This window comes from Calidris pugnax, unplaced genomic scaffold (genome assembly GCF_001431845.1).
Source record: "Calidris pugnax isolate Ruff unplaced genomic scaffold, ASM143184v1 scaffold20, whole genome shotgun sequence".
In the NCBI taxonomy this organism is placed as follows: Eukaryota; Metazoa; Chordata; class Aves; order Charadriiformes; family Scolopacidae; genus Calidris; species Calidris pugnax.
The window spans coordinates 14,334,463-14,355,899 of NW_015094510.1; the positions used below are offsets into that span (position 1 = coordinate 14,334,463).

General features: G+C 44.9%; 1 protein-coding gene across 1 annotated transcript; it reads left to right on the forward strand.

Moving 5' to 3' along the window:
* Window positions 1–306: 306 nt before the first annotated feature.
* SPERT (spermatid associated) lies at window positions 307–3,997 on the forward strand. The gene is made up of 2 exons (XM_014965830.1): window positions 307–429; window positions 2,852–3,997. The coding sequence occupies exon 2, from the start codon at window positions 2,977–2,979 to the stop codon at window positions 3,943–3,945; it is 969 nt and encodes a 322-aa protein (XP_014821316.1). The 5' UTR covers window positions 307–429; window positions 2,852–2,976; the 3' UTR covers window positions 3,946–3,997.
* Window positions 3,998–21,437: the final 17,440 nt, after the last annotated feature.

The window sequence follows — 21,437 nt, forward strand, 5'->3', positions numbered from 1 at the left end:
TGTGAAGGAGAAAGAATCCGTCCAAATTGCTCTCAGTTATGAGCATCAAAGGCAGATCGGGAAGTCTGGGTTCAGGAAAGGGCATGAGAGCTGAACTACCAGAAAGGTCATTTCCATGAGAAATATCCCAAAACCACAGTGCTGGGAAAAATCAAAGAGAGTCCTTGGGGGCCAGTGGGGAAGGAGCTCAGAAGTGGGTTGTACAAGGATGCGCAGGACCTCACAGTCCCCGGGGCAGGAGCTGGGGGGCTGGTTCTCGGGGGAGGTCCCTGCCAGTGCTTGCATCACAGTGGGTCCCCCCTGTCTCCTGTTGCCACCAGTGCTGCCCCGGACACCCTGGCAGCAGCAGGACCTCAGCAGGACTTCAAGCAGGACTCCGTGCTTGGCAGGAGTGCAGGGAGAAGGAAGACCATCAGCCCCGGTGAGCAGGTGAGCACACGCCAAATCGTAATTTAGCGCTGCCAGATTAGCCAGCTTGGCTGGATTTCATGTGATTTCCCCCCAGCCCTGCCTCTCCACCTCTCCACCCCGACTGCCCAGCATTTCCCAGGGTTATTTAATTCAGAGATAAAGGGAAATGATACGGGAAGGTGGGAGAAGTGGTACCGCCTCTCTGAAGCCCGGGTTGATGTCTCCCCTGCAGTGCAAAAGAGCTGACAGAGATCCTGTCAAACTTAATTGTCCCCAAGACAACGTCCTTCAATGCTGTATATATTATACGTTTCTGTTTATCCTGAAAACTTGCCACATAAACACTTTAAATATAAGTGACTTTATCAACTCTAGCTGCCTGCCCATGGTAAGCAGTGGCAGGTGGGTCTGGGCTTATGATGCTCCATGTCTTCTGCTTCTCATCTGGATATTTAGGCATCAGTTTCCCTTGTGGCTGATTTACCTACCCATCCTGGGGCTGCTGGTGGAAATTCTGGGACTGGGATGCCCCGAGGGACTCGGATGGGTTGGTGAAGCTGTGAGGGAAAGAGTGGAAGAGAGGGAGCCATGTACTGCTCTCAACAAAAGCCCCCAAAACTGGGAGTTTTGGAGGAAATCCTTTTTAGCAGAGTGAAAATATGATTCTGATGCGAGATAAGCCAAATGGTGATGCAGGAGACAACCTCGAAAGTCCGAAGAAGACCCTACTGTAGTTAAATCAAGTGTTACTGCAAACAGACTTACACTGTAATTGCCATCTTCTGCATTAAGGGGTTTTGGATTTTGAATGTGATCAATAATTTGCTGAGTTTTTGGACAAACTTGGGAAGGAAGTAAAGGAAGCATCTATAGATGTTGGTTCTCGGAAGTAACCTGGAGGAGCCCAGCCCAGAGCTGCAGTTCTGTAGGGTGGGGGTGGCAGGGAAAAGGGGCAGTGGCAGATTTTAGAAAGGAGGGGGCAAAAACAGGGAAAGGGGTGCACAGTGTGATGGCAGAGCTGGAGGGTATGAAGAGCTTGTACATGGTTGTCACTCCATGCCTAACGCTCGGGGCAGAGACATGGGGGTAAAATTCACGATTGTAAAGCTCTCCTCCCCGACAGAAAGGCAGAACTGGGTTTCACAAGGGACAGGAGGGCAACTGAGGGACCTGAGGGAGGGAAAAGGGCATACCTGGGTGAAATTTGATGGCCAACTTCTTTTTTTTAATACTAGAAAATGGCACAATTGTGCTGTTAGAAACATTGTGCAGAAGCCTGAAGAATTCTAACAATTGGTTATAAGTATAGCTCAACCTCAGCTCAAACGACTACGTCTTGAAAATCACACAAATTTAATCATGGTAAAAACTGAAAAAATAAGATTTTCTTTAGCATAAGCCACTTTTTGGATGTTTTTTTCTTTTGTTCAAGTAAAATACTGAAATCCTTCACTTGCCCAGGTTTACTTTTAACTAGAAGGTGATTTAAGTAGCAACATTTTGGGCAGAGGGAAGGAAGGGTGTTTAACAGATAAGTCTGAGGCTTCTGTGACTGAAATGAGAAGCATTGGAGGCACAGCCCAGCAGTGTGGATTTTAAAAAGATGAGTTTTCTGGCGATGTGAAAAAGAGGCAGATAGACTGCGAGAAAGAGATGAGCAATCACTATTGCAAGCCTAGAAAGCAAGAAAAATAATAGAGCTATCAAAGGATATAAAGAAAAGAGTGATCTGGGAGAAAATAGAAGGAAAGATGGAGAATTACCTATGGGTTGTGACAGTTTTTGGACCATGGTGATGGGAACTTATCAGAAAAACATGCAAAGAGCAACAGAGCTCTCCTAGTCCCAATGTTCCAGGGCTGAGGTTTGAATTTTTAATTATTTGTGCATATTGCACAGTTCACAGCTCTTGCTATTCACAGTTCCGTGGATTTTAAGATTAAAAATCAGAAATGCCAACACATTTTGTGGTGTCCTGTTAACACAGGCTACTGAGCATTAACAAGAAAAAGCTGCTCTTGAGACTAGTTTTTCACTATCATCCTTTAAAAATGTTTTGTTTTGAAAAGTGGTTTCAGTTTCGTAATGATTTTTAATTCATTTGTCACTCAGTTGGGAATGGGCTATTCTGAGGTGCAAAATACTTTTGCATCTTACCCCCTTATGTGTCTACAAAAATGAGGTAGAGAGATAAAAGAAGAATCCAGATTTTACATCAAAGTTTGTGTGCAGCCATAATGCTGCTTTATCTACCAATGCCAATTTTCTCAGCCTCTATAAACTGCATTTCTGGTGTATTTCTTACCTCCCAGAGTCAAAGAAGCAACAGAATCGACTGTGGGTACTGACTTATTTGCTTGTTCTTGTCCTTCAATGGACTTTAATTCTGACCTTGAATTTTGGCAGTAACTCTGTGCATTTGTATTGGCTGTTCTTTCAGTTCTAGATCAAGCTTCTCCATCCCTGCTGTGTCACCTACTCCTTGCCAGTGGACAGTGGCCTCTTGCAGGAGTCTTGGAAGAAGCCTTTTCCCACAAGTCTTCCTCAAACCACTAAAGAAAGGCCATGTCTGCTTTTGATCTAACGAACCAGTGTCCAGAGCCCGAGATGGAATATATCACCCCCCGGATGAAACTGAGGGATGACATGTTTGTCTTTGTGGACGGTAAATGGGTGAATGAGATGTTCTGCCAGCCACCCATTACTTCCCAACGGAAACTCTTTAGCAAAAAGGCACAGAATGAGTGGAGCATCTGGGAGGAGAACAGAGCACTCTGGGAGGAAAACCATGTCCTCCGGATTGAGAACAGGATGCTCTGGGAAGAAAACAAATCTCTACAATGTCTCCAGCCAAAGAATAGAGCTGTCCAGGTTATTTACAGTGATGCCATTCAGCAAAGCCCCCAAAAGGAAAATAAGCCGTTCCCATTCTTTCAAGAGAGGAACATAGGCTTTCCAATCAGCTCAGGAGACAAAGCTCTCCAGGTGGTCCAAGAAAAGAACAGAGTCTCACAGGATTTCCAGCAGGAGAATAAAACAGTCCCCATCATTTGGAAAGATGAAAAACCCATCAGAGTTCATGAAGAGAACAAGGGTGCCAGCTCAGATCTTCAGCAGGATACTGACACCATCACAGCTGTGGAAGAAGGTAGCCCAGGGCCCCAGCTGGAACATGAAGATAAAGAAAAAAGCACCACTCCAACCCAGAAAAAGATCAAGTCTTCCCCAAGTATGCTGAGTGAGCATGAAATTGTCTGGGCTCTCCAGGAATTATACCAACTCCTTGACATCTTCCTGAAAGAGAATCATCTACTTGGGGAGGAACAGGGCTGTCCCATTCTCTACAATACGAGCAGATCCTTCCATGATGATTACAATGAATTGAAGATGCAGTTGAATGTTGTGAAAAACACTGTGTCAGACATCAGGGTTCAATTGGAAATGCTGGAAAAGGAGCTCATTGCCATCACGTTCCCAGCATATGAAGAGGCAGGGCAGAAGCTGGCAACTGAGCGCCAGCTTGGAGAGATGTGAAGCTTGGTGCTAAGGCCTGTTAGTCCAATTACTTGGAAAGCTTCTCTCCTTGTTTCAGGGAATTGAATAAAATCCCAGTAGAGCCTGAAGACATCTGGGGAACGTTGTGTTATTTTGAAACGTTCTTACGTTACTTAGATGTATTTCACCTTCTGATTATACAATGTGGGTGACTGTCATGAATTTGCCTAGTTTCAGGAAAATATGTTTTTCGGCATTTTTTTTCAAAGTTTCTAACAATAAGGCTTAGATTTTCAAAAGATAATTGATGTTTTTCACACTTCTGTTGGCTATACTTTTCAGAGGGATGAAAATGAGGATCCCAACTGCGAGCTGAATTTGAATCCTTAGCGGTCCCTTTCTTTTTTATGGCTGGCCAAGTTAAATGGCTGAACTGTGTCTTCTGCCAAACGCCAGCCTTCCCTCTCATATAGGGCAAGCATGACAGTGGATCATGGAAAATGAAGCCTCCCAGATGAGACAGGCCCAGGAAAGACAATGGGGCACAGAAAGTCACTGTATGTGCCATATACGTACATTCTTGCTGTTTCCTTTTCCCAGTCCCACATTCCCACTTAAATTGTTGTCTCTTTCCCTCGTTTAAAGCTCCCCCTCAGAAGAGAATCCGTCTCTTGCCTCAGAGCATAACAGAACCATAAAGCAAACATTGCCCACCAGAACAGCATGTCCCCTTCTGCCTTGGTTATTTGTAAATTACCTCCATCATTTTGTACCTTAATTAGGCTTAATTCTTCTCAAATTGCCTTGTTTTGGTACACTTGAATAATCCTACTGATTTCAAGTGAGATCATTATTAGCTGATAAATGGCACTTTTAGGATGCAGCGTGTATAGGAAAGACAGCTTAGTGTCTTATTTATAGCTCACTGCTGAAAGAAAATTCAGATGGAGAACCTGTTGATAAAAAACAGGTCTATTCTCAGTTGTGTGGCCAGGGTGTCTGGAAACACATTTTGCTCTGTCTTGGACATCCCTGACGCAGTGCAATTTGTCGCAGTCTGCAGGCAGAATAGAGGAATCTTTAGGTAATCTGACAAGACAGGCACAAGGAGACTTCTGCAGAGCAATTGTAGGAGCATTATTGTAAAGCAAAGGGAAGGTTGTGGTGGGGTTTGCCTCTTGCAACAGGACCCAAGAAGCAGGTTGTCACTCTGGTTTATAGCTCTCTAAGTGATTTGGCACCAAATTACCTAAAAGATGAATTATCTTTCAACTCCTATTTCACTCAGACAACACCAGGCCAATTACCAGTGATGACTGTTTACTTCAGAGGCTTAAAGTAAGTGGTATTTTCTTCTGTTGTTAGGACTTCAAGATGCTGAGGCGAATCTTCTCTCATGGTTGAAGGTAAAGGGCTGGCTGTCAGTGGTGCAGGGAGAGCTGCATGTGTAAGGACCAGGCGGGAAGAAGAGGGATGATGTCCATTAATTGGAGGATGTGCAGCAAGCCGCTCCTGCTTGATGACAGGATTACAACTATATATAGATAAATACATCAGACCCATGCTGTGGAACATGTTCGTGCTTCTGTGCCTTCAGACACAATCCTTTTCTCCTAACAGTCTCCCTCATTGTGTTTTAACATAATACTTGTTAGGAGTCAGGAGGGGGTCTGTGAAGACTCTAATGCCAAGCTCTGAAGAGGAGTAGCAGTAGTGACAAGCTTTAGTTGTGTGTCCATATTTTAACAAAATGATTTGTGTTCTGTTAGAAGAAATAAATTGTTCCTTTGCCAGTGGTCAGGGCACTGATTCCTACCACATCCCTGTACATGGGCAGGAAAGACACACGGACATGCAGCTTTCTACTAGGTGCTTGGGAGGTGTCATCTCACCTAACGTCAAGTCTCCACCCAGGACAGGGCATCCAGATACCAGCTAGTCACCGTGGGCTTCCTTTCTAGTCTATAGGAAGAAATGGGCACCTTCAGGCTGTGATTTGTCTGACGTCTCTTAGACAAATGTTTTAGGATGGGCTGAGTCACCAATTGGAGTCACCTGCTTATAGTTGCTTTGAGGGCAATTAGCTCCGACTTAGACATTCAGTTTGGTGCTCTCTGAGTTAGAGGGGACATATCCTGCTCTCTGAGTGAGAGCCTTGGCAGTTCTGAGCAGAGGAGGTGCTTCACCAGATGGTGAAGTGGCACAAGTTCGTAAGCATGTGTGTTACCGGTTCCAGTCCCTGGCTTGGCTTTCTGTGAGATACCTTCATTAAGCAGCTGACTCGGATCCCTCCATTGTGTGGGGAAACTATTACCTTGGGAATAAAATTGAGTTAGTTTGGCCAGAACTTGACTGTCAGGAATGCATGTAGGATCCTCAGGGGATCTTCAGGCTACTTCTCCTGAATGCTAATGATGTTTCTGGAGGGAATTAGGTTTTGTGAGCCCTTCATGCTTTGGTCATTGCTTTGGGTCTTTGATCTTCCTGGTTACAAAAAAGTCTATACCCGGTGTGATTTTTGCATCTCTCACAGAGAAGTTCAACTGCCTCCTGCCGTAAAGTTTTTTCAAGCCTGTCATGTGCTGAGATAACAATGCCCATAATGACTGCCCAGCACTTAATCTTGCAGAGGAATGCGTGCCAAGAAAACTCTCACATTTCCAGAAGGTATCACATCTCCAGTTTGCACTTATTAGGTTACAAAATGGGCCTAGTTGGTGCCTACAGTGGAGGATCACTTCTGGGTGATGGGAGGAAGGCAGATGATCACAAGTATTGCTTGGTCTACATGAGTATTGCTCGATCTGTTACTCAATGTTGAAGGCACAAGAGGTGAGATTTGACTGAGTTGCCTGCAGAGTGCCACAGGACTTCATGGGGAGAGTGCCCATTCTCTGCTTTGCTCCATGCCCCCGGTGAGTGTCATTGACCACTTCAGTGGGGGCCATGACACTATCCATCACTCTGGTCTCCATCCAGAGTAGGTGCTGGTAAGGAGGGCTAGCCTCACAGATTTTGCAACCTATTTAAAGTACCAAAGGAGGGAAAACACAGCAGTGGGTATTTACAGGAACAACTTGTTCATTATCATAACATTTAGGTAGGTTTGGGGAAAAAAAAACATAGTAAGCTTAATTTTTTTTTCCTAGACTGTTCACTGATTTACAAGTTCCTGGAAACTGATAGCTATTCTGATTTAAAATGGGTGGATGTCATTCTTATGGTGCATAATTTACCTTCTGCAGAAAGACAAACTTTCTGTCTTTCTCCTTATTGTTGCTGATTAGCTCCTTATTTTTGCACTACTCATTTGTCAGTACTATTTTTGGAAAGCTGGATTTTTGGCAAGGTCACCATCAGCCTCTTGCTTCCCTGAAAATTGGATTATTGCCTGTAGCTGGGCCCTGTGCAAATGCTGACATTCCTGTTCTCGTTTCTTATTAGGTAGGCTAAAACAGCTGCTTTTGTACTGTCTTCATATAACACGCACCCTGGCTTTTTGCATTTGTCTTAGTAGCCCCACCACATCCTTATGACCCTAAATTGCAATTCAGGAATTTTTTTAAAGTGATCTGAGCTTTCTTGAGCCCTGGCTTGCTCCTGTTAACTGCCGAAGACAGTTTTCTCAGAGTTTTGCTTGTGATTCCATGAAGTTGGGGATGTGCTTCAGAAGCTGTGGCATTGGCCAAAACTCATGTTCTCCATGGTGGTGCAAGCTGTTTGTTGGGGTTCTCAGCAGCCCAGTCTGGTCCTCCCAGAGTTGGTCCCAGTTCAGCATGGAATTAGCCATAAGTGTACTTTTAAATGCAGGAGATGGTGGATGTTGTTCACGCAATCTTTGTGCTGAAACAGCACCAGTCACCTTCTTTTATTTTGGTATTCAAATTTGAGCATAGAGTCCTCACAGTATTCATGCAGTGAGATGCTAAGAAGGGGGGAACAACTCTTCGGGTAAGGTGCATGAAGAAATTGTTTTCTGCAGAAGCTGTTGGCTGGCTTAAAGCAGACAGCTTTAAAACACTACCGCATTTTCCAAAGTGGCATTCAGCCCACCTAGGTGAAGGCACTTAAGCGAAAGCAGTAATTGAGTCCCATAGCCACCTGAGGTAACTTCTGCAACTGATAGATGAAGGCAGACTTGCCAGAGAGACCTCTCCAGGGATGCAGGTCTTTCCCTGCTGGCAGCAGAGAGCCCGGAGTGGCCAAGGTTAAGTGGGAAGAGCCTGAGACATGGTCTCATCCTTTAATACATTTTCCCAGGCAACACCCTGAATGAAAAAGGGAACTGCTGGAGAGGGTACAGCAAAGGGTTACGAAGATGATTAGGGGGCTAGAATATCTCTCTTATGAGGAAAGGTTGAGGGACTTGGGTCTTTTTGGTCTGGAGAAGAGAAGACTAAGGGGGGATCTGATCAACACCTATAAATCATAGAATCATAGAATCATAGAATTTCCCAGGCCGGAAGGGACCTCCAAGGGTCATCTAGTCCGACCTCCCCACAGTCAGCAGGGACACCCCCAACTAGACCAGGTTGCCCAGGGCCTCGTCGAGCCTCTCCTTGAATATCTCCAGGGAAGGGGCCTCAACCACCTCCCTGGGCAACCTGTTCCAGTGCTCCACTACCCTCACCGTAAAGAACCCCCTTCTAATCTCCAATCTAAATCTGTTCCCCTCCAGCTTGAAGCCGTTGCCCCTCGTCCTGTCACTACAGGCCTTTCTAAACAGGTTCTCCCCAGCCTTCCTGTAGGCTCCCTTCAGGTACTGGAAGGCTGCTATTAGGTCTCCCTGGAGCCTCCTCCTCTCCAGGCTGAACAACCCGAGCTCCCTCAGCCTGTCCTTGTAGCAGAGGTGCTCCATCCCCCTGATCATCCTTGTGGCCCTCCTCTGGACCCTCTCCATCAGGTCTATATCCTTCTTATATTGAGGGCTCCAGACCTGCACACAATACTCCAGGTGAGGTCTCACCAGAGCAAAGTGGCAGAATACTTAAGGGTGGGTGTCAAGAGGACAGGGCCAGTCTTTTTTCAGTGGTGCCCAGTGACAGGACAAGAGGAAATGGGCACAAACTTGAACATAGAAGTTCCATCTAAACATGATGTGGAACTTCTTTACTTTGAGAGTGGCAGAGCACTGGAAGAGGCTGCCCAGAGAGGTGGTGGAGTCTCCTTCTCTGGAGACATTCAAAACCCGCCTGGACAAGTTACTGTGCAACCTGCTCTAGGTTGGACTAGATGATCTCCAGAGGTCCCTTCCAACCCCATATCATTCTGTGATTCCGTGAGATGGGAAGCTTTTGTGACTTGGCAGAGGTCACTTGTCTCTCCTTGTAGGCAAAAAGTAAAAGCTTATTTCCTGAACCTGACATCAGCTCCCCAGCCTGATCCCAGTGGCTCATAGCCATTCACCCAGCCTTGGAGTTAGGGATTTAGCCACTAAGCAGGTTTTCAGCATTGCATCTGAGGGTTCTGTCCCACGCTCCTTGAAGCCCATGGCAAAACTCCAGCTGAGCTGAGCATCAGCAGGATGGAGGATCATAGTTAGATCACATAAACAGCACAACCAAATCTCACCAAACTCATTATAAATATATACATTTTAGCTTTTCAGGCTTTCTGTGCCTCTGGGTTAATAGTTGCTTTTTTTGTTGTTGTTTTGTGCGCAAAAGGTAAAATTGCAGAACTTTCAGATTTTTAGAAAAATATAATTGACAGAAATGTTTTCTAAATGCAAATCGAACATCTTCCTTTTGATCGTGGGCTATGCCAAAGCTCTAACATACATCTTTGATCTTATGGCAGTGTCTGGAGAAATTATGGGATTCTAATATGGAATAATAGATTCTCATCAAGACTTCTAGCTTTAGGAAATTGTTTAATCTCCATTCTCAGTGGCTGTTTCTTTGATGCAGCTGTGACTGAAGGGTCCCAAGTGCTGGGAAAAACAGCTCACCAGCTCAGAACAAAGCTGATTATGTAAATTGTGCATTAAGATTCAGCTTCGATTTAATTTTATTCTGTAAATAAATATCCCATTAACATCCATCTGTTAAAAGTCAGGTAAAACATTTTCAAAACCTCCATTGCTACGGCAGATGTGACTGTGCCATAAATAGTGACGGGGTAGTGGCATGAGGACATCAAAGTATACAGTGAGAAGCACATTTTAAGAAGCAAGGAAGGTGATAACATTTAATTATAACAAAAGGGACCTTGTCTGATTGTTTGAGACAAACAGTGTTTCCATTTGTATTGTACTGTTTGAATTATGCAAAATGCTTTCTCTGATCACCGTCTCCAGGATTGCTAATAATTATAGCTCATTAGTTCACTTAAAATACAAAAACATTTTAGCTGATGAAGGTCATTACTGATCAATGTCCAAGCCTTTTGCTTAATACCTTTTTATTTCAACAGCCTACTTGTGAGTAGTCATCTTCCCTTGGTCTAGCTGATACTCCACCGCCAACGATGTAAAAGATTATACTGATCAGGAACAGGATGATGAACCCTGTGAGGTTTTTTAAATTACTCTTTGAAGAGTATGAAAAGGTTCAAGTGCTCTTAACCCGTGGCTATTTTTAACTATTTTAAATAATCAGAGATTTCATGGGCGCTGCAAAAGAGTGCTCAACAAAAAAGCAAGCAGGGGATTGGAGCACTTATACTGGAAGTATAAAACTGTGTGTCTCTGTCAGCTGGAGGTCAGAAACGCTTTCCTTATTATATCCTTTAACATCCTGAAGGAGGATTTGTAACAGTGCTAGTTTAATTCCACACAGAGAATGGAAAAGTTACTTTCTATGGGGCACACTGTAGGGAACGGTTAGAGGTAGTGCATTGCTGTACGCCCCCGAGATGGAACAAGCAAGGAGAAATTATGATTCTTCAAGGTACTATCAGGCTTGAGTGAAAACTACTGCTTTGCTATTCCACCTAAGCTCCTTGTTTATAGGAAATCTGCACCATATGTGCAAACCCTTTCTGCTTGGCGGAAGCTAGCCTTAGGCATAAAATTGCGTGACTGTAAATACCTAATTGTTGGTACAACAAAATACCATATGCCACGCTAAAGCTGAAAAGTCTAATTCCCAGTAAAACCACTGTACATTAATGCTGAATTGAAACCTTTTTACCAGAGCAAGTATAAGCGGAGCCTGTCACCAAGTTTCAAGGATGGTTTATTGCTCAATTTAAATGTGTTTGCAAATCTGAGACAGCTCAGTGGTTCTCCAGGTATTGGATATCAGAAGCTATGTCCTCATTCCATTCAATTTTCCAAAGAAAGTGTGAGGTTGTGGGGACTGTAGATAAAACTGAAGAATATGGCTGATATTACGAGCTCTCCCCATGCATCAGTATGCAGCAAGTCTCTTTTGACTGTACATTTTCTCAGCTATCTTAACCTTTCATCTTCAACTGGATTTTCCAGTGATGTGGGTGTTGGGCAAGGAATTAGAAGGCCATGCAGCTTTGATCACCTCCCACATCCCCTGCTGTCACAGGTGCAGACAGATTAGAAAAGGGAGGTTATCCCACCCCACAAAGCCTGAGCCAGAGCTCTAATGAGGCAAGAGTGACCTCTGAGGAGGACATGGTAGGAAGGGGCCCTGAACTTTGTTGTGTTCAGCATTGCTGCCCTGCCCATTGCTGGGTGAGGCTCTGAAGGCCAATATGGATCCCTCCTTGAATATCCACCCATCCCTCCCTTTCTCCCTCATGTGAATTGGCTCTTCTATCACCTATAGGCATGACTTGGAGAGAAACATCTTCTTCATCACGTGTCCGCTAATATTCCCAGGCTGGAAAGATACCAGCAGTCTGGGGAAGCTGGACTGTAATAGGGGAAGGTGCATTAAACACCATTGCTGCAAGCAAAGCTTTGCTCAGGTGCAGTCTGAGAGACCTGGAGGGGTTTCTTGGCTCTACTGCCACGTGTGAAATACAACACACAAACTCAACCTTCCTCAAGAAGCCTGGACACCTCATTTGTGACATTATCCAGGCTGATGTGCTCTGCTAAGATGGCAAGGGGGAAGCAGCAAGTGACCCTGCTAGAGAACATCTCCAGAGCTAGAGCATTACATTGACAAAATCTGCCCAAGAAAGTACTCTTTTCTGGCACGGACACCAGCTATTATGCAAAAGGAAAGCTCAGACTCCTCCTGGAAATAAACACAGATAGAGCGTGGATGCACATAGTCCATGGAGTTGCTCTTTTCCAGACAAATAATCACCCACAAACAAAGCATGTGATGCACAATCTGTACTCCTTTACAACATATAATCAAGGTTTCATCTGATCTGGTTTTTACAAGATTCAGATGCAAAACTTAAATTACTCTTCAAAAAAATATTTGTGTTCCTCTCCTCTTGACAGCCCATGTCACAGATTTGCAGTGTGCCCATGATGTGACACCATCATTATCTATTTCCTCACTGTATTCCTAGTCTCTCCTCAAATCCTTGCCCACTCTTGTTTCCTAAACTCCAAGAGCCTTACCTTACAGAAGTTACTGTAAGTCCTATCACATACATCTTGAAATCAATACTTTTCTGAGGGATGAGGCTCCCGGGGACCCTTGGGTGTGTGACTGCTTTTCCTGATATGTAAAACTGGGTTTGGATTTCAAGCCCAAAACTGGTTTCAGGAAATTACTTGAATTCAGGACTGATCAGGGCTATTTGTTCCATTTATTTACTTTTGGCAGGAAAGGGATAACTTGCCATAGCTGATGGCTTTTCCAGCTTGCAGCAGGCAGGGAGCAGTAGGACTCCCGAGGCTGGGTGGGCTTGGTGAATGGCCCCTTCACCCCACGCTCACAAAGGGGCATTTCCGATTCATTACATGTTGCCCATCCAGACTGAAAATCTTTTTAAAAGAGGATTTTTAGAAGACACGTGTTATTCTAATCAGATGCCTCTGTGATCTTTACAGCAGAGAGGCCAGGGGATTGTTGGCAAGCTTTATTGAGTATGACTTAAATGCATTAGATTAGAAAGCACTCAATTTAGCTGGTTGTTTTTCCTGATTTGCTTGGCTACTCCAACCATCTCCCCCTCCCGTTCCTTTATTGTGATGGAGATGCCGTGAGGCTGGCATGCAGAAAAGTCTACATGTCAGCATATTCAGGGTCCTAAAGGCAAGATGCATCTATGATTGCGCAGCACAATGATGAACAGAATTCCAGGGCTTCCTAATTAACCTATCTAATTTATCTTCCTACCATATGGTAAATCGGAAGTTAAATACAAGAGAGGAGTAATTCAAGGCCTCATTTTCAGAAGGTCAGCCTTGCAATTTGCACGGGCTCTTTCCACCTGGGATGGAAAAGCAAGCTATTTGGTGGAATAAAGGGGAGTGGGGAGAGATGCAAGTACACGGGGAAGTGTTTTGCAAGTGCAAACAGGGAGGTGCAATTTTTACAGGTGAAAAATGTCATTAGGCAAGAGGGAGGGCTAAGCCTTGCCCTGTTTGAAATGTTTCTTCTTAATAATTTAGTTTCAAGATTTCTACCACTGCAGCTTGGGGCAAATCTGTAGGATGGGTGCAGCCACAGGGCTGCTGCTCCCACACCCTGGGACTTGACATAGTTGTAGCTCACAAGTGCATTGTGGTAGTGGGCTGTGCTACGTGAGTAAGACCTGCCTCCTCCTTTTAAACCTCTTCCTTAGGTCTCAGCAGGACAGACTTGCTCAGACGTGCAGCTGTGCTAATTTCTCTGAATAGATGTTTAGGAGAAACAGGTATGGCTCAAGTCCTTTGTGGTTGGTTGTATCCAGCTGAGTTCACCATTAAAAGGGAGATGTCATGTTAGAAAAGTTGGTGTAGTGAGCTCCTGGATGGATTGCAAGGATTCTTTCCTGCTTAAGGCAAAAAGGCATATTAGTTCTGGCCCTGCAAGAAGCAGTTTGCAGGGTTCGTGAGGGATTTAGGTGAAGGACTTGACGACAAGCCCCTTTCCCAGGGCTTGCACCCTCCTGGGGTGTCAACCATTGGTCCTCAATTCTCTGCCTCATCCACTCCCTCTTTTGAGACCCCTAAGCCTCCCACCATAACAGCACCCAGTAACAGCTCCACGCTCCTCCACTTCTTTTCTGGAGGGCAACGCACAATTTTCAATAGAGAAAGGAGGCAAAGGAAGGGAGGGGGGAAGGCAGAGACCAAAAGGCAGCTGCCTGGTAATTTTTTTTACAGTGATTTAATAAAAGATATCCCCGGCCACAGAGTCTCCAGGAAAGGGATTTAAACACATGCAAAACAGTGTGAAGACCTGCCCATCTTACTTTAGGGTTTGACATGCCCTGGAAGGGGGCCAGGCTCCTTGACAACTGCTTCTTGCTCTGCACAAAATGACTTAACTGTCTGCTGTGCCCAGCCTTTGAGAAATGAGCCCTGGGACTTGGGCTGCAACACGACGGCAGCCTCAGCCAGAGCTCGAGCATCACTGTGGGATGTTCTTGTCCACCGGTAGATTATTCACCTACAGCTACGTCTTTCCTTTCTGCCTGGCCTCTGGCTCTCCTGCTATTAAGGTAACCAGTATACACGCCCAGTAAATACCCCAAGACACACTGCGGTGGGAGATGTCCAGGTCACTCAAGGAGACAGAAGCCTTCTTGGTTCCTCAGTGCTGTGACCTCCTCATCCCACACCTGTTGTTGCAACAGGCTGAGGTGTCACTGACACAGGCAGAGACAGTGGAAACAAAGCTGTCACGCAAATATACATATCAGGGGTAAAATGAAGGTGAAGAGGCACAATTCATGCCTGGTTAATTCTTTTTCGGGATCACCAACTTCTAATATAATTCCAAGTTATTCCATATATTCTTATATATACATATAAAATGTATAAGCCATATATACACATGCACACACACATGCACATACACACAGACACACACAGCCACATATATATGTAAATCTTTATAATCCATTTTCAAATCCTTTAAAGGTGTCTGGGAATGAACGTGTAATGACCTCTCACAAGACAGGTTTTGTGGATGTTTACAAAGGGTAGCAATAAGCTCAGGTATGCAGCAATCAGGCAGGTGATGGACAGGCTTGAAAACACAGTTCCAATAATACTTACACGGCACTTCGAAGCTTCAAAGTGTGCTGAAAACACAAATAAATCTCACGAGCTGAACAGCTTGGTAGTGCTACCTGACTCTTTCAAATGGATTCCAAAGGAAGAAGTGCTGCCATTATCAGCAACCAGCTTCAGTTTTTTCACTGAAGAAAGAAACTACTTGAGCTCAAAGCTGAAAACTCAAGGTTTTCAAGTTTTAAGAACAAAATAGGCTTACCCTTAAGGAAGGCTGTGGAGAGCAGTTACGACTGCTATGAGGGTCTCCAGGGCTGAGGGTGTTTTCTCACCACTGCTTTCAGAGGGGACCAGTGACAGCACTCTATGAGTGCTTATTTCCTTGGCTATAAAGGAAGCTGCATTACTGGGCTTAGACGTAAACATCTACATTTTAAACTATGAAGCTGGGTGAAAGATCTCTGATTTCTCATGCTACAAGATTTGTTGCTGCAAAGTCCAGCTTTCTGCTTAGAGAAAAGCTGATGGCGGCAAAAAATCGAAGAGGTTCCACACCATCATTTGTTTCCCTTCACTATAGGAGGAGATAGCTTTAGCACAAGCACATTTTTCCATCCTGAAAATGTTTACAAACCGTTCTGCTAATACCCATTGAGTATTAAATACATGTTTTATGTACTCTGCTGAACTAGCACCTAAGGTGAACAAGTTCAGTCCACAGAAAATTCAGCTGGCAAAACCAAAGAAAAAAGAAAAATGACCAAAGTATTTTTGCGTTGTCTGTGACAACGACTAAAGTGAACATCATCCTGCAGGATGACAGCTTTCAGAGCCATACACTCCCTTTTAAAGGGCAGGTGACAAACAATATCTTTGCTGATTTTTTTTCCCTTCTGCTTTAGCAGCTCAGATAACTTGTAACACCTCTTGCACTCCTTTCCCCTCAGAGTAGAACTTTAATTTTAAATTTCACAGTATGCTGGAAAGAAAACAAACAAAAGCAAATGACAGAATAAATCTACCAGGGAAAAGAAAATGACGGTGAGTCGCTCCAGTGACTTCTGAACGTTAGAGGTGTCCACTTGATTTCCTGGGTATTAAGGTTTTGAAGTGGTCAGAGCTACCTCCGCTGTACTGCAGTCACTGCAGTTCAGGCATGAAGGTTTGGCTTCCAGTTCTCACTTTAGCCTTTTTAAATCCCAAATGAAAAAAAAAAGCCCACACCAAAAAACCCAAACATAAACCAAAGAAAAGCTCAGGTAATAGCACACACCCCACACTGGTGGCTCACAGGTCTGGGTGAGCACTAACAGTGGGGAGAGAGCACTGCACATCACATTGACAAATCATTCCAGCCTGACAGGGCTTAAGTTTACTTTTGCTGCAAAAGCGTGACCAGTACTAAAGAAGCAGGCATCATAAACAACGACCCTCCTGGATACCCCCTTGTTTTCTCACTGATGACCTCAGAAAGCAATTGGATGTCCTCCTAAAACACATGCCATAGCTCAGCAAGGAGGTTTGAGCACTGTGTGAAAATATGGAGTGAAATCAAATGCCCCATAATTCTGTCAAGGAGCTCAGACTACACAATTATATATGTGTATATATATATATAAAATTAGTTTCCTTCCTGGCCCAAAAAGTTATGCATTTTGTACCAGCAGTGACTGGCACCAGGTTTAAGTCTTTCCCACACGGGGCTTCTCTCCTGGCTCCATGATCCAGCCCTTTATGGGGGACCAGCGACAATTTGCCTTACAGAGGGTGGCAGAGGTTCTCTCTCTATAACAGCTGCAGAACTGGGAGAGGCTGAGAGGATATCCTAGAGATCAGACTCCAGGAATAGCAAGAGGTGTCTCTTTGAGGCTGTGCCCTTGAAGATACATATAGATTTAACCCTGCTACTCAGATACAGCTTCTCAAACACATGGGGTCGGGGAGATGTAATCCAAGCAGAGGGTGATGGTGATGCTGTCTCTGTGGGATGAGAGAGTTTTCCTGCCTGAGTGTTCTCTCTGCCACCAGGGTGGGATAAGGCAGGTTCAAGCAACCTCCATTGGAACTGTAGTATAGAAATCATCCTGATCTGTCCCTGAAACAGCCTCTCTCTTGCTCTTTCCTTGAGACCCTGGATGTGTCTGATGCCATCAGTGGAGAAGACTGATATAGGTATATACAGTCTTTTAGAGTGATCTTGGCAGGACTTTAGGAGGACCTTGGAAGGACTGACCAGGTCTGTCTGGATTCAAATAGCAAGTTTGCAGCGGAGATCTCAGGCTCAGATATTGTCGAAGAAGTTTTCCCCAGTGAAGGCAAATAAGCACCTTCAAGCTGCAAGACGTCTCCTAGCACAGAGGTCCAAAAGCAGTCAGACAAGACAGATGTAAAATGTGCCCATTCCTCCCCACAGATAGTAAACTGAGCTGAGTGTGGGATGTTCAGGAGGAGACAACTGCTCTGTTGGTGCTCCACGCTAGGTGAGACAAATCCCTGGCCCTTCTAGCCCAATTAGCACCATCCAGTCCCTCTGGTTCAGCTTCACTGATGGAAAGCTGTGATGGTCCCCCCATATCAGTATGCCACAGAGAGCTCTGGTCCACTTCTTGGCAAAGAGGAAACCTCTGCAAGGTGTGCATGAGTATATATGTGTGTGCAGTAGTAAAATCCTGTGTATTGTTTGGTTTATGCTAAGTGCCTAATTAGGTGCACGTGCTCCTGGAAGACAAGTTGCACTACCCAGGTCAAGAACTTCAGCTCCAACTCTGAAGGAGGAGGGTAGGTGACTCTAAGGATAAACTGAGAGAGCTGAGGTGTGATACAGTGAGTGACTAGCAGCCTGTGGCCAAGGCATGCCCAAGAGCCTTCCCTGCTCTTTAGTGGAAAGGAGGTGGTCAGGCTCCAGCCTCTCATCCAGGCAGGCAGTAAAACCCTGGGCCGTGTTTCTTTTCTGGGACAGTCAGAGCTGTGGCCAATAATGCACCATTCACTGTCCTCACATGCATGCCTTGCAAGTGCATCCCACCAAAGACAAAGCTATTCAGGCTAGGCAAATCAAGGAAATAATCATTACTTGTAAAATTACTGCAAGCTGATTTTCTCATTAAAATTTCATTAATGTCCTTTTTTTTTCTTTCCCTGACTGTGCTAAATCCTGTGCTTTTAAAAACATCTCGTTCTATTATATTTCCATTAACACTAGCCACCATATTAATAGCTTGAAAACACAGGTTGGTACATTTATGCTGCTAATGAGCACTGCCCTCCCTGTCTCAAAACATAGTTATGCCCTGCAAAATAAATAATACAGCTAATGCTTTGCATTCCTTCCATGGAGGTGTTTTAAAGACATCAGCAGGGTTTCCAGTTGATCTCAAAGGTCTCATCCGTGTTTGGTTTGGAAACAAAACACCACCAAGTTATTATTGCCTCCATCCAAGCACAGTCAGTGCCCGGCTGACAAAAAACAATAGTGCAGGCTGCTACTTTGTCGTCTTCTCCAGGATCTGAGAAGAGTTAATTCACAGGCAGAGGCTCATCCTGGTGCCCCTCTGTTGGGTTTGCTGAGCCCTTCAATGGCATGCGTTTCTGAAGTGGGTCCCCTGCCCTGTGGCAGCTGTAATTCTCCCAGAGGGTTCTGCTCCACCTTGTCCTCCAAAAGTGGTCTTTTCCTGCCGAAAACCAGCAGCCCCATATGGAGGGACTGGTGAGCACAGTGGCTTGAGAAGCTGGGGGAGGGATATTCGTCAAGGATGTGCCTTGTTGTGACAAGGAACTGTTGGTACCAGTCAGGGACTGGGAAAAGCCTCTCTGGTCTGTATGGTCCTTCCCTGTTTGTTGTGCAATCAAGATTTGCACGCCTGCCTCTGGTCTGACTGGGGTGTCAGCCAGGGAAAAATGCATGGGGGGCTTACTGGAATGAAGGATGGCGGAAGGATGCTGGAGGGGAAGAGTGCATCACTAGGTACCAACGTTGAGCATCTTCTGAACGTGCCTGCAGCCTGTGTTACAGGGCTGCCTCTGTCCCCATCCCTGGAGGACATCAGCCACCACAGGCCCTGGCTGCAGGGTGCTCCTTAGTTCAAAACATAAATGCACCCCTCCGGTGTGCTGCCAAGAAAGCAGCCTTCATGGCCCATCCCACTGACATTAAAGGCAGCTTTTAGAATGCAAAGATTTGGCTGGATCAGGCACCTCAGAGAGATCAGGATCACCCCTGGTACATGCAGAAAATATTCCCATTAAAAAAAATTGCTCCTTATGACCAGAGGAGTGTGCGAGACCTGAGGAGGCAGAGGAGCTGTGGTACCCCAGCATGGCTGCCTGCTGCAGATTCACACTGGTGTACATACGAGCAGAAGCTGACAGATTGCTTCAGCATCTTGCAAAACATCAGCACAAGTCTTATGAGGAGCAGCTGAGGGAACTAGGTTTGTTTATGCTGGAGAAAAGGAGGCTGAGCGGAGACCTTATCGTTCTCTAAAACTACCTAAAAGAGGTTGTAGGGAGGTGGGGGCCAGTCTCTTCTCCCAAGTAACAGGTGATAGGACAAGAGGAAATGGCCTTAAGCTGTGCCGGGGGAGGTTTGGCATGGATATTAGGAAAAATTTCTTCAACAAAAGCGTTATCAAGCACTGGAATAGGCTGCCCAGGGAAGTGGTGGGATCAGCATCCCTGGAGGTATTTAAAAGATGGGTAGACCTGGTGCTTAAGGACATGGTTTAGTGGTGGGTTTGGCAGTGTTAGGTTGATGGTTGGACTCAAAGATCTTAAAGGTCCCTTTCCAGCTTAGACGATTCTATGATTCTATAACCCCCAAGGGCTGGGAAAGACTCCCTTGGCTTGTCCTCCCTGCCGTGTGGGTCAGTTTAGTGTGCTAATAAAGCAATCAGAGAGTGCAGAGGCAGTTCGCTCCAGTTACTGTGCAAGCAGCAGTGTTTACTTTCTTATACTTTCCTAATTAGGGAGAGAGAAAAAGCAATATCCATGCACTGTGTCTCCTGGGAGGAGATTGAATTTTAACACGTAACTTAAGGAAAAGATAGAGTTATCTTTTTCGGGACCCGGGCTAATCTCCCCTTTCCACAGGGGAGGATTAGGGTTAGGGTTGTAGGATTTGCAGTTTTAATCAGAGGAGCCTCGACAACTTTCATTGTCTGCTCCAGATTACTCTGGCGTCTCCATATCCTCCCATCCCTCTGAATAATGAGAAGCTGCAGACTGAATCCTATCTTACTGATACTGCCGGACTTTTCTGGCTTTATGGAAATTGGCAGTAACTTAGGCTGCTACCTCTCTTTTCAGAGAAAAATGAAGGTTTCAATGGCATTGGGCTCTCGCCCTGCTCCCTTCAATGACCCAAACAATCTGGAGAACTTAATGAACTTTTTTCTATTGATGGTGGGAACAGCAGGTCTGGTCGTGCTTGACATGAGTGATGGTTGATAGATGGCCCAGAGCAACAGCTAAAAGGAGAGGAGAGGAGAGGAGAGGAGAGGAGAGGAGAGGAAAAGCACTGTAAAATTTTCTTCTCATAAGTAGTAGAAGACGTTTTGCCTGGAGGTACCAACCGAGGCAGGTGCAAGAGCTGAATCAGGAGGAGGAGTCTGTCTCTCTGACCTTACCAAGGATTTAAGTTCACAACCTCAGGAAGCCCAAGGCTTTAAGGAGAAAAAAAATTAGCATACTTCAGGACTGGATGATTTGAGAAAATGATGAATTATCATAGAAGGTTTGTTTTGTTTTGTTTTACCTACAAGAGTAATGTTGATAGTAGAGGCAATGTATTTTGCCAAACCACTGTTAAAATAGAATGGAAATGAAATCCTATTCCCCTTGTTGAAGTAGAAACAAGCACACCTGGCATTTTACTGGCTCAGAAATCCCATTCTGGTGAGTTCTGTGACCAAAAAAGTCCTGTCTGTGTCCTTGCACAACTAACCTGCCGTTGCTCCACTGACGTACTGCTGCCAGTGCCTTCACGAGGCAAATTTAAGGGATCAGCTCTTGCTTCTGTGATCTGAAAACCCTATGACCTGCATTAACCAGCAGTGACCAGGCCCTGAGATGAAGATAATTTTCTTGGTTCAGGAGCTAACACAGTGTCCACCTACCCAACAACAGAAGCAAGCCTAAATTTTATTTCAGCTGAGATGTCTGAGAAGAAAATGTGCTTAGGTGAGTTGCAGAGAGAAATTTTTTTTAATTAAAAAATGTGGGGTTTTGCTAGCTCTTTTTTTTTTTTTCCTGTAGAAGATATTTTGCAGTCATATATTGATTTTGACTGTGTTCTCCCATTCTGCTTTAGTGAAGTTTGAGGTGGACTGTCTGGTTATATCCTTGAGGAATGGAAACAAAGAGGGAGAAATACAAAAAGATCTGAAAGCTCTGACCTTTTCAATCTTTCAAAGGATCTTTTTGGTCTGTTTTGGCATAATCCCCTGCTGTGAAAACCATCAGAAGCTCTGGGATTTCTTCTAATGTG